This window comes from Gorilla gorilla, chromosome 3 (assembly GCF_029281585.2).
Source record: "Gorilla gorilla gorilla isolate KB3781 chromosome 3, NHGRI_mGorGor1-v2.1_pri, whole genome shotgun sequence".
Taxonomy (NCBI): Eukaryota; Metazoa; Chordata; class Mammalia; order Primates; family Hominidae; genus Gorilla; species Gorilla gorilla.
The window spans coordinates 147,818,701-147,830,751 of NC_073227.2; the positions used below are offsets into that span (position 1 = coordinate 147,818,701).

Sequence of the window (12,051 nt, forward strand, 5' to 3'; positions counted from 1 at the left end):
GCTGGGATTACAGGCGTGAGCCACCGTGCCTGGCCAACTGTTGTTGTTTTAAGCCTCAGAATTATTTGAATAGGCCTGGCGTGTTGGCTAACACTTGTAATCCCAGCACTTTGGGAGGCCAAGGTGGGCAGATCACTTGAGGCCAGGAGTTTGAGACCAGCCTGGCCAACATGGCAAGACCCCGTGTCTACTAAAAAATACAAAACTTAGCTGCGCCTTGTGGTGCATGCCTGTAATCTCAGCTACTGGGGAGGCTGGGGCACGAGAATCACTTGAACCTGGGAGGCAGAGGTTGCAATGAGCCAAGATTGTACCACCGCACTCCAGCCTGGGGGAACACAGTGAGACTCTGTCTCAAAAAAAAAAAAAAAATTGTTTGGATGACTTATTATGCAACAATAGATGACTGGAACAGGGGCTAATACATACTTACATTCTCTTGGGTCCTCTACTTTCCTTCTTGTGAAATGATAGGATAGAAGTAAATATCTCTATGGTTTGTTCTTTTTGTTCTGTAAAAGGAGCCAGAATTCATTTAACATGCCCCCCTTTCAGTGGTGTTTCCTGTGAGTTGGTAGTTAGACCTTGAGGCCTATCAAACATATTTTATAGGTGGTCTGTGTGCTTCCATCAGGAACAACATATTATCTGCTGTTTTTCTTTTTGTGATATTAACAGTTATTGATGATCATTGCCTAAATCCATTAATTCATTAAGGGACTGCAAAATGGTGGTATTCCAATTCTGTCAGTCTTTCTCGATATTTCAGTTAGACTACTTTCATAAAAAGAAGCTCCCCCTCACCTCTGTTTGGTAACCTTGACATATGGTTTAGACAGGAAAGGCAGGATAAATGTCTGATTTTTCTTCATTTAACAGTTTTCACAAAAACAAGCTGGTACCATTATTCAGGGACTTCTAGAATGGTAGGTTGGGAGGGGCCTTAATTCTCTCTAGTTTGGTGCCCACATATTATAGACGAGGAGTTGAGATTGAAACTCAAAAAAAAAATAACAAAATTTATTGTTAGTAAATGCATTGGCAGAAAACATTGAGTTTTGAATGTATAAAATGGCAGTATAGTAACTGCTTTTCAAAAACCAGATTCCCTTTCCCTGAAGTCAAATTTGGCTTAATTTAAAGGATCAATTTCAATTCACAATTTGATCTCATTTTTCTGTCCCATACATATGTGCCACTCCTTCTATCCATAAATCCCCACCTCTAACAAGCAAGGCTGATTTATTTTTTTCCTAACTGACCTCCAGATACGCCTTGTGTGTCCATCTTTGCTTTTTAGCATTTGTGATTCCTTTTTTGGTGCATCACAAAGATTGCTTTGTATTACTAGGCTAGTGCATTCATCTTCTATTGCTGCCGTGACAAATTACCACAAACTTAGTGGTTTAAAACAATACAGATTTATCATCTTGCAATAATGTAAGTCAGAAATCTAAAATGGGTCTTCTTGTATGAAAATCAAGGTGTCCACAGGGCTACATTCCTTTTGGAGGCTCCAGGGAAGAATCCCATTCCTTGGCCAGCTTTCAGAGGCTACCTGCATTCTTTGGCTTGTGGTCCTGTCCTCCATCATCAAAGCCAGCAGCATAGCAACTTCCAGTCTCTCTCATGCTGACCCTGACACTTTTGCCTTCCTCCTATAAAGACCTTTATCTTTACCTGACGATCATTCGGATAATCCAGGACAGTCTTCCAATCTTTTAAGTTAATTACAACTGCAAAGTCCTTCTTGCTGTGTAAGGTAGCATATTCAGAGATTTCAGGGATTGAAACATAGACATCTTTGGGGGGCAATTATGCTGCCTACCTCAGTGGGGGGTTTTTTGGTAAAATATGAGGTTTTTTTCTTTTTGCGATGGTAATAATATACGTTCATTGTAGACAATTTAGAAAATACAATTAAGCAAAAAAGAAAAATTCCATATACCCAAAGACAACATTTTGATATATATCCTCCCTTTTCCTACATTTATATACAATAATCTTTTGTCAAAAATAATTTAAGTTGTATATTCATTTTATATATAGTATAAACACAGCAGTAAACAAACTTTTGCATATATATTTTCATAGCCCTTGGTGCCTTATGTAGTAGCCCTTTAGTACACATATGTTGTTTGATGTTAAGTATATACTGAGAAATTGATGGCTTTTCTCACATAATTTAACTTTACATTGAGGAACTGTGATAAACTGATCTCTTTTTAAAATATTTTATTTGGTTCTTAAATATATCTCTTAATAAAAATTTTCTCATATTTATACCCAGGCCATTTCTTATTTAACAATGCAAACCAATCATATAATTCATTCCCTTTTAGCCTTTGAAATGGGACAGATCATATTAATGACTCCCGTGTACTTATGGAGAAAGACCTTTCCTGGAGTTTAGGATGTCCGCTGCAAAGGTGCGATGTCCGGGAAGCCAGCCATCTCTGAGTCACTTCACAGAAGTGTTCAGAAACAGTAGAGGAAAACAAATGTCTGGGAGAATGAGAAGTGGATATAATATTTATTTCATAGAATGGGAAAATTTTCTACTAAACATTTAAAAATATTGGGTATACTACACTTGCTTTCAGAATTTATTTTCATATATTTTTATGATGAACCGTCTCCTCTTTTTAGAGGTTTGTTAGACTTGATAATTTTAGATAATACTCCTATAACACTCAGCTACAGGAATGTATTCATTAGGATTTGGAGAAAAAAGTCATTTGGCACATCATCAAATGGAGTTTTAGTTTAAAGTAACAAATTTAAAATGTTTTTACTATTTCTGTGCCCTGAGGATAACTATAGACAACAGAACTAATCATTAGGATAGTCCAAAAGTGGTTTCATTTTACATTGACACAGCTATACTGTGTCCATCATTCCTTTATTTTTTTTAATCACTACAGCTATAAGTAATTTGATATAGTACTTTTTTTAATCTCTTATATAGGAGAAATTGAACAGGCATCTTGTTGTGTTTTTTTTTTTCCAAGTGGACTTCAAGTTGAAAGTTTATTTTGGTCTGCAAGTTCTTACTTTTAAGAAAAGTTTGTCCAAAGTGCTGTAATAGTTAACCATCATAATGACTTGGTGCCCATGCTTGCAAAACTCCCATCTGAGTTGTATCTCTTGAGCATCTAAACCTAGTTCAAGCCTTCACAGTTGGCCTAAGAAACTACTCCTGCTTACTCTGCACTTAACCCCATTCTCATTCAATAGAGTATCAAGGAGAGGAAGGAAAAAAAGGAGGAATAGCAGTACCTACAGTGGCAACATTTTCATCTGTTTGCCAACCCTACAGATGGCCAAGTGATGCCTAATAATGGGTTGCCTTAAAGGAAAGGAACTCTGAACTTAGGGAACACCAATCTTTTATAAAGAACAGTTATTAATAATAAGATATTGAGCACAGCATTGACCTTATTATACCATTCAGTAAACAAGCTTGACCTTTGCTCAGGATGGAAACATATCTCTGTTGTCCAAGGCTGTTCATTACACGAACGTCTTTGAAAAGACAGTCTAGAACAAAGACTCTCAATGCCTCGGCTTGTAAGATGTACAGAAACATGAGACTCATGAAGAATTATCTACCAACACGATTCTACATATACAGGTTGAGTACTCCTTCTTCAAAATACCTGGGACCAGAACTGCTTCCAATTTTTTTTTTTTTAATATTGCATTATACTTACCTGTTGAGCATCCCAAATCTGACAATCCCAAATCCAAAATGCTCCAATGAGCATTTCCTTTGAGGGTCAGGTTGGTGCTCAAAAAGTTTTGGATTTTGGAGCATTTTGGATTTTCAATTTTTGGATTTGGGATACTTAACCTGTATACATGTTTATTATCCATCTTCCCCAAAGAATATTAAGCTCCCTGAGAGTAGAGATTTTGTCTTTGTTCAATTCTTTGTCTCTAGTGCTTAGAATAGTGCCTGGCACACATTAAGTGCTCAGTAAATATTTGTTAAATGAATGGATGAATATGAATTATTTCATCAATTTCCTAATAATATATTTAGGAATGATGAGAAAAATAACTTTGGTATGTCTATATTTCTATTAATATAGCTTACTGGTATTTTGATAGTATCTTTAATTATGTTCTGAAAGTAAATTTCCATTTTAACACTGATATTTATTTTATTATCAGATTTGGAAAACCTACACATTTCTTTTAAAGTACACGGAAAAGGAAATTTTTACCAAACATGCAGTGTATTTTGATATGGTTGGGGCCTTTGAAGAAAAGAACTGTGTGTAGACATAGATCAATAACAGAAGTGAATACCATAGCATATTGTGTTATGATATGCCACATGGATTTAATTAGAATTTCAGCTGGGTTTTTGTTTTGTTTTGTTTTGTTTTTACTGTGGGTCTAAGTGGTTAGATTCAATTTTGTCAAGTACGGTATTTGGTTCATGCTAACAAATTTTCCATTTGTTCTTTGGGTTTACATAATTCTCCCAATTGTATCAAGAATAAAAATAGTTATTTTTTTAATATTCATAGGTTGTATTATTTATGGTGCAATAATGGGCAGTATTATAGATTAAGAAGAGTAAAGTTAGGAGAGTAGCCCTGCCACCAATGAGCTGTATAAACCTGGACAAGTTCCTGCTTGTCTGCACCACATTTCTCACTGTACTTTGAGGAGGTCAGAGTAGCTGTTTAATGTTCCAATTCTAGACCTCTATGGTTTTTAGATATTCATAAAACTATCTTTTATTGTTATTCTGGTTTCAGGTGATGTCCTTGTTGCTGTAAATGATGTTGATGTTACTACTGAAAACATTGAGAGAGTTCTGTCTTGCATTCCTGGACCTATGCAGGTATGGACATTCTTTTTCTATATTTTATGATGTTACATAAAATAAATATATCGTGCACTATTTTCCTTTTTAAGCTTCTGAAAAGTATCATGTATAATGGATGAGTTACACTGATACTTGCCTATTTAAGAAAATTTAGCTCTTGCTAATATTATTAGCTTTTGGAGATTATTCTAAAAAGAGAGAAATATCTACAAGTAAAATTCTACATAAAGCAGTAACAGCAACAGTAATGAAAACATACATAATTGCAAACTTGCCATTATAACTACCATATATGCTTGTGACAATCTAGTTCCTAGAAGAGTCATTTTAAATAGTCATGGAGTTTTCTATTCTCTGACTTACTAAGATCACTGTTGCTATAATGTTTTTTTTTTCCAATGTGATTTTATTTTAAAAACAAATCATACAAGTTTCTTGATTAAGCTTTTCTCCTGGACTTTTGTTTGGCTACTTAACGAATTATTTTTCAATCCTTGTAGATAGAAATAAATTTATTTTATAAAAAGTAATTTTGATACCCTAAACATTGACATTGTGTATCGTAGATGATGTTTTTCAGTTATTAGGGGTATTTTGCAAGTGCTATACCTTTTGGTAACAGAGTATACCATGAATACTCCGTTCTAGATAGCATCAGGAATTAGCGTTCTCTTTTTGGGGGGATAGGGAAGATGATATGCTTTATATGGGTTAGAGCAGGGGTCCCCAAACCCTGGGCCACAGACTGGTAGTGGTTCGTGGCCTGTTAGGAACTGGACTCCACAGCAGGAAGTGAGCAGTGGGCAAGCGAGCAAAGCTTCATCTGTATTTACAGCTGCTCCCCATCGCCCACATTAGTGTCTGAGCTCCACCTCCTGTTAGATCAGGGGTGGCATTAGATTCTCCTAGGAGCACAAACCCTATTGTGATCTGTGCATGAAAGGAAGGGATCTAGGTTGTATGCTCCTTATGAGAATCTAATGCCTGATGATTTGTCACTGTCTCCCATCACCCCAACTAGATGGGACCATCTAGTTGCAGGAAAACAGATTCAGGGTTCCCACTGATTCTACATTATGGTGAGTTGTATAATTATTTCATTATATATTACAATTTATTATAATAATAATAGAAATAAAGTGCACAATAAATGTAATGTGCTTGAATCATCCCGAAACCGTCCCCCAACCCTGGTCTGTGGAAAAATTGTCTTGCATGAAACCAGGCCCTGGTGCCAAAAAGTTTGGAGACTGGTGGGACAGAGGACCCATCAGGCAGTGAGAGGATGAAGTCGTTTTTGGATTGGTCAGGTTGAAGAATAGAATCCCTGATAAATCAGAATCTCAGCTGCATCTGATTTGAGATTCTGAAATAATAAGGCACATGATGAAATTCCTTATTTTCTGGGAAACAAGATTTCCCTAATGCCCATTTATTTGTTTTAAACATACTTTGTATGCACATGTATGTGTGCGCATGCACACACACACACAGATGCTCTGTAAATTTAGCTATCTTTGGAAATGTAAAATGAAAGTGCTGGGATAACTATGGTAGCTGAGACCAGCAATGCCTAGGAATGGATAGCGAGATGTAGATGGAGATGGGGTGGTGTTTGAAATAGTAACAATCAGGGGGACATCAGCCAGCCATGGTGCTAGAGTAGGTTGTACTGTTACCCAGTTTAGTCACTAGATGTGGGGAGGTCCAACAGAGGGTACTAGGGTACTTCAGGGTGCTCAGACAGCAGCTACTTATTGATTAGTAGTGAAGAATTGCAGTATTTTGACAAGTGAGTCAGCTTCCCCCAAGTGGAGTAGCTATGTATTATCCCTGAGTGAGGGATCCCCTTTTCTTGCCTATGTTGGTTGCAGGTGTGCTTCCAGTATTGCCAGAGTTCAATCATGTCTATTCTTTCTTCAAAAATATGAAAAGTTATGTTTACAGCAGAATCACATTATACTTATATTTAATTAACCTTTGCAAATTCAACTGTGCACACTTAGCAGAAGAAAAAGGGAGAGAAAGAAATTAGGATTTAAATATTTTGGACCAGTTCCATCCACAATTAATCCATCCTTGTTAAACATGCAAGAGGAGTCAAGTATACATTTATTGTATGCACGATTTCTATTAGTATGAAATAATTATACAACTCACCATAATGTAGAATCAGTGGGAGCCCTGAGCTTGTTTTCCTGCAACTAGATGGTCCCATCTGGGGGTGACAGGAGACAGTGACAGATTATCATGCATTAGATTATCATAAGGAGTGCACAACCTAGATCCCCCACATGCACAGTTCACAACAGGTTTTGTGTTCCTGGGAGAATCTAATGTCACCACTGATCTGACAGGAGGTAGAGCTCAGGCAATAATGTGAGTGATGGGGAGTGGCTATAAATATGAATGAAGCTTCGCTCACTGGCCACTCACCTCCTGCTATGCCACCTGGTTCCTAATGGTTCTGGTACCTATCCGTGGCCTAGGGGTTGAGGACCCCTGGTGTAAGAAGATGCCCTTATCCTTAGGAGATACCTGCTGAAGTACTTAGGGACAATGTATTAAAATACCTGCAAATAATTTGCAGGTTCAGCCAAGAAACTTAAAAAATACATACAGAGAAGAGAGGAGTATGGAAGGAAAGGAAAGGAAGACCAGAGAGAAGAGACAAAATGAAGCAAATGTGACAAAATGTGAGCAATAGTGCCATTAGGTGTGGGATTATGGGCAATCATTGTTCTCTTCTTACAGCTTTTCTGTAGTTTTAAAATTTCTAAAATAAAATGTTGATTTAAAAAAGAGGTTTTCGAAATTTTAAATAACAAGAACAAAGGTGCAAATACCCATCTAATTGTTGACTTTTGTGACCCTGATCCGTTTCTGCAGCTCTGTGCTCTCATTCATTTAACAGGTACATAATCATGCTTGTAGTACATCGTCTCTTCCCATCTTTATCCGGGAGCTTGGGTCTAAATTTTGCAGATGACCAAGACTGATTTCATTTAGTACTGGGCCATATCTGGCTTTTTTAGAGCTTTGGAGGAACCTAACTCCTTTTCTAGGAGAACAGCCTGAAGATTATTAGTCTTGGACTCTTCTCTCTCAGGTAGTTCTTAGGCCTAAAGGAGAGGGGCAAAGGCTTCTTAAAGGAAATGATTCTTGAGTGGAATGTTTTAACTTTTATTATTTCCTTGTTACACAGAAATGATACATATACTGTGGAAAAATTAGAAAACAAACTAGTAAATTTTTTTAAATATTTGTAAATCTATTCTCAGAACCCAGAAGTAACCATTTATATCAACATTTTAAAGTGCAGGACTTACATGCAAATCAAATTTGCATTTTAGGAATATATCACTCTGGATGGGGGAGGCATATGCAAGACAGGAGGTCGGGAAACCAGGTGGTTGGGTTTGCAGTAGTCCAGAAGAGAGATGATAAAGGCCTGAGCCTTTATTGACCGGGGATGGAGGAGGAGGAGATTAGATTTAAGACAGAGAGGAAGGAAAGAGGACAATATTTTCTACAGGAGAGAGAGAAGTCCAAGAAGCCTTCCAAGTTTTGTCTTGAGTCACTCAGTGAGGTGGCCCAAGAAGAGAAGAGGATGGAGGAGAGATAATCTGCTGAGCCAGTCAGACTCGATTCCCTCAGAATTTTGACTAAGGAGTATTGAAATCATCTGCCAGCTGTTAGCCAACAGGGAAAGGACAACACATGCAGAGAGCAGTGTAGATGATGGGAGAGACGGTGCAGACTGAAGCAGAGGTGACAGACTGGTCAGCTTCCACAGCTGCTGCAGATTCTCACAGCCTCCCCAGCTCCCATCTGTGAAGAGGATGGTAGCTAAAGGGGAATCAGAGGATTTCTTTGTTTGGTAGATGATTTCTTTGTTTGGAAGAGACGTTGCTTTTTAAATAGGATGGGCTAAAGACTGAAGTAGAAAGAAAAGACAAAGCGACAAGACTTTGGAAGTGATGAGTCATAGAGAGTGCGTCCTTGGGTCTGAGGAAAGGCTGGGCAAACCACACAAAGAAGAGGGACATAGGACACGAAGGATCCTGAACCTTGTACCAGGTTAAAGTCTCACAGAGTAATAAGAGAAAACCCTTTATAAGAAGCTTCATGTAAACTAACTTACGTTAAGTATCATTTAATAAAAGTTTTTCCCTATAAAACATATAATATCCCTAATATTTATGTATATCAACCTATTTTTTAAAATAGCACTTAACTCTTAATTTGGTTATCTGTCTCACCCTTTACCATTTTATCAAGGCAACCAGATTTCCTGACATTTGTAGCTACTTAACATGTAAGCTTTTAAAAATGTCTTTTTAAAGTATAATTTTATTTGTATTATGGAGCCAACTTTACTTAAATCAGAAGAATAGTAGCTGAAATAGTTCCCTAAGGAATTTTAATGGATGGTTCGGTGGTGTGTGTTTTTGTTTGAGTTTTTGTTGTGGTGAGACAAAAAGGTCCTTGCACCACAGAAAATAAATGATGTTGTTTGCCAAGTATAACACTAGTTTTCAAGTATGTTGTTTTTCACCAAGCATAGCAAACCAATCTTAAATTTGAGGTTGTTGCTGCTGCCTGAAGAAAATTGGTGAATTTTTAAGTCTATTTTTGGTAGACTTAAAAATTTCCCTTTTTTATATTTGGTAGGTTGCACCCTATCTTTTGACCTCTCCACCCATAAGAATCTCAGCTGGGAAAGATGCCTTCCTTGTTCTGAGATGCGTTTCTTTCTCTGAGGACCCGCTTTCTTGTCACCACTTCTTATGCACAACTCTCATAGACACTCCAGCTTCATATCTGTGACACCTGCTTCTCTAGGATGTGACTCATCTCATGCTCCCTCTGATTTGATTTCTCCCCTTCTGTACCGCTCACACATCTCCACTCAGAGCTCCTTCCTAAAGCCCAATGCCAGGGGACAATCTTCAGAGCTCCCATCTATCTGTCACAAAGTCTGTACTCAGGAATTCCCCAAAGAGTTCTCAAATTTCCAGGGAACACCACCAAAGGCTTCCATATACTTTCTTTTGGGTACTCCTAAATCCTCATTCTCAGATAAAGGAATTTGGGGTAGATACCCAGTAGTGGGGTTGCTGGATCTAATAATAGATCTGCTTTTAGTTCTTTTAGAAGTCTTCGTACTGTTTTCCATAGAGGTTGTACTAATTTACATTTCCACCAGCAGGGCATAAGCGTTCCCTTTTCACCACGTCTGCTCCATCTATTGTTTTTTGACTTTTTAATAATGTCCATTCTGGTTGGAGTAAGGTGGTAGGTACCTCATTTTATTTTAACTTGCATTTCCCTGATGATTAGTCATGTTGAGCATTTTTTCATGTTTGTTGACCATTTGTATATCTTCTTTTGACAAATGTCTATTCAAGTCATTTGCCCACTTTTTAATGGGATTACTTTTTTCTTGCTGATTTGAGTTCTTTAGAGGTTCTGAATATTAGTTTTTTTGTCAGATGCGTAGTTTGCAACTATTTTCTCCCATCCTGTAGGTTGTTTACTCTGTTGATTATTTCTTTTGCTGTGCAAAAGCTTTTTAGTTTAATTGGGTCCCATTTATTTATTTTCGTTTTTGTTGCATTTGCTTTTGGAGTCTTAGTCATAAATTCTTTGCCTATGCCAGTATCCAAAGAGTACATTTTCTTCTGGAATTGTTATGGTTTCAGGCCTTAGATTTAAGTCTTTAATCCATCTTAAGTTAATTTTTGTGTACGGTGAGAGACAGAGTTTCATTCTATGTGTGGCTATCCAATTTTGGTACTTCTTTGAAATGAACGAGTTATCTTTGACCAATTGGTATCTAGACAAATATTTCCTTTTCCAAGGATAGGTAATTTTAATACTTCATCCCTAAGTACTTTGGCATGTATCTCCTAAGAATAAGGGCATCCTCTTACACCAGGGGTCCCCAACCCCCAGGCCACAGACCAGTACCAGAACCGTTAGGTAATTGAGAAGTGGAGGCTACCTTTCCATATCTGTGGAAAATGGCCACATTCTGGACTCTTACCAATCTTGACATCAGGCCATGAAATTAAAACTGTCTTGATAAAATTGATAATCTTCTTAGAGCCATGTTGGTCTAAGATCCAGCATGTTGATAGCGTTTACTTTCCTTGGCCTTTGTTTTAAAGAACCAGAAAGAATGTCTGAGAGAAGAATATTTGAAATACCACCTTATTTGAAAGGAGAGTTAACTTTGGTTGTGTGAAGTCACTCTTAATGCTGAATGTCTTCCTTCTATCTTCCCAGATAAGCCAGTGCTATCGGCATTCATATTGTGGTGTTATTCTTTTTGCACTATCAGATCATACTAATTTCTGGTTTTTGATGGCCTTTCTTATTTTTATAGTCAACAATTTAGACTGCAATGATTATGTTTAATTAAATGAATTTTATACAGAACATTATACATTCTTATTCAACAAATATTTGTGGTAATATGTATCAGACACTCTCCTAGGAGCCGAAAATACAAATATAAATAGAATACGCAGCCCCAGCCATCAGGAGCCCTCACTCTAGGATGATTTATATATACTGTACATACCTGGGTGTATGTACATGCACAGATCCTTCATTGTGAAAACTGCAGCTGATTTTCCCTTGTCAAAAAGTCGACACATTGTTTTAATTTTTAAAGGTGAAACTGACATTTGAAAATGCATATGCTGTGAAAAGGGAGACATCCCAACCAAGACAGAAAAAGACACAGTCCAACACAAGTGATTTAGTCAAGCTTCTCTGGGGAGAAGAGGTTGAAGATATCCAGCAGAGCGGCCTAAACACTCCTCATATCATTATGTATCTCACACTACAGCTCGACTCAGAAACCTCAAAGGAAGAGGTGAGTGTCCTCAAAAGTCCAAAGGAAATAAGTTTAGTCAAAAGTCCAAAGGAAAAAGTAAGGACCTTTTATCGTATTCCCAGTGAATAGTGAGTATATTTGATTTAAGCAAGAGACAAAAATGAATTAACTGTTTTTCTTTAAAATTGTGTATCTAATACTCTATTATAAATATGAATATTTCATACCACAAATGTTTTTAAAATGAAAACAAATTATTCAGTTATTTCTGTAGGAAAAGAAAAAAGAGGAAGGTATAGTTGCAATATCTTTTAACTTAGAAGCTAAGGTCTTTTTAGCTTTTTTTGATGTGTTTCATTGA

The 12,051-nt window shown here is 37.1% G+C and overlaps 1 protein-coding gene across 6 annotated transcripts in view; it reads left to right on the forward strand.

Moving 5' to 3' along the window:
• Nucleotides 1–12,051, forward strand: part of INTU (inturned planar cell polarity protein) — an 84,695-nt gene that overhangs the window by 12,933 nt on the left and 59,711 nt on the right. For all 6 annotated transcript variants that reach the window (XM_004040373.5, XM_055385318.2, XM_055385320.2 and 3 more), the window contains exons 3-4: nucleotides 4,773–4,858; nucleotides 11,526–11,729. In XM_004040373.5, coding sequence (XP_004040421.5) covers nucleotides 4,773–4,858; nucleotides 11,526–11,729 — 290 coding nt within the window. The remainder of the gene's footprint in view (nucleotides 1–4,772; nucleotides 4,859–11,525; nucleotides 11,730–12,051) is intronic.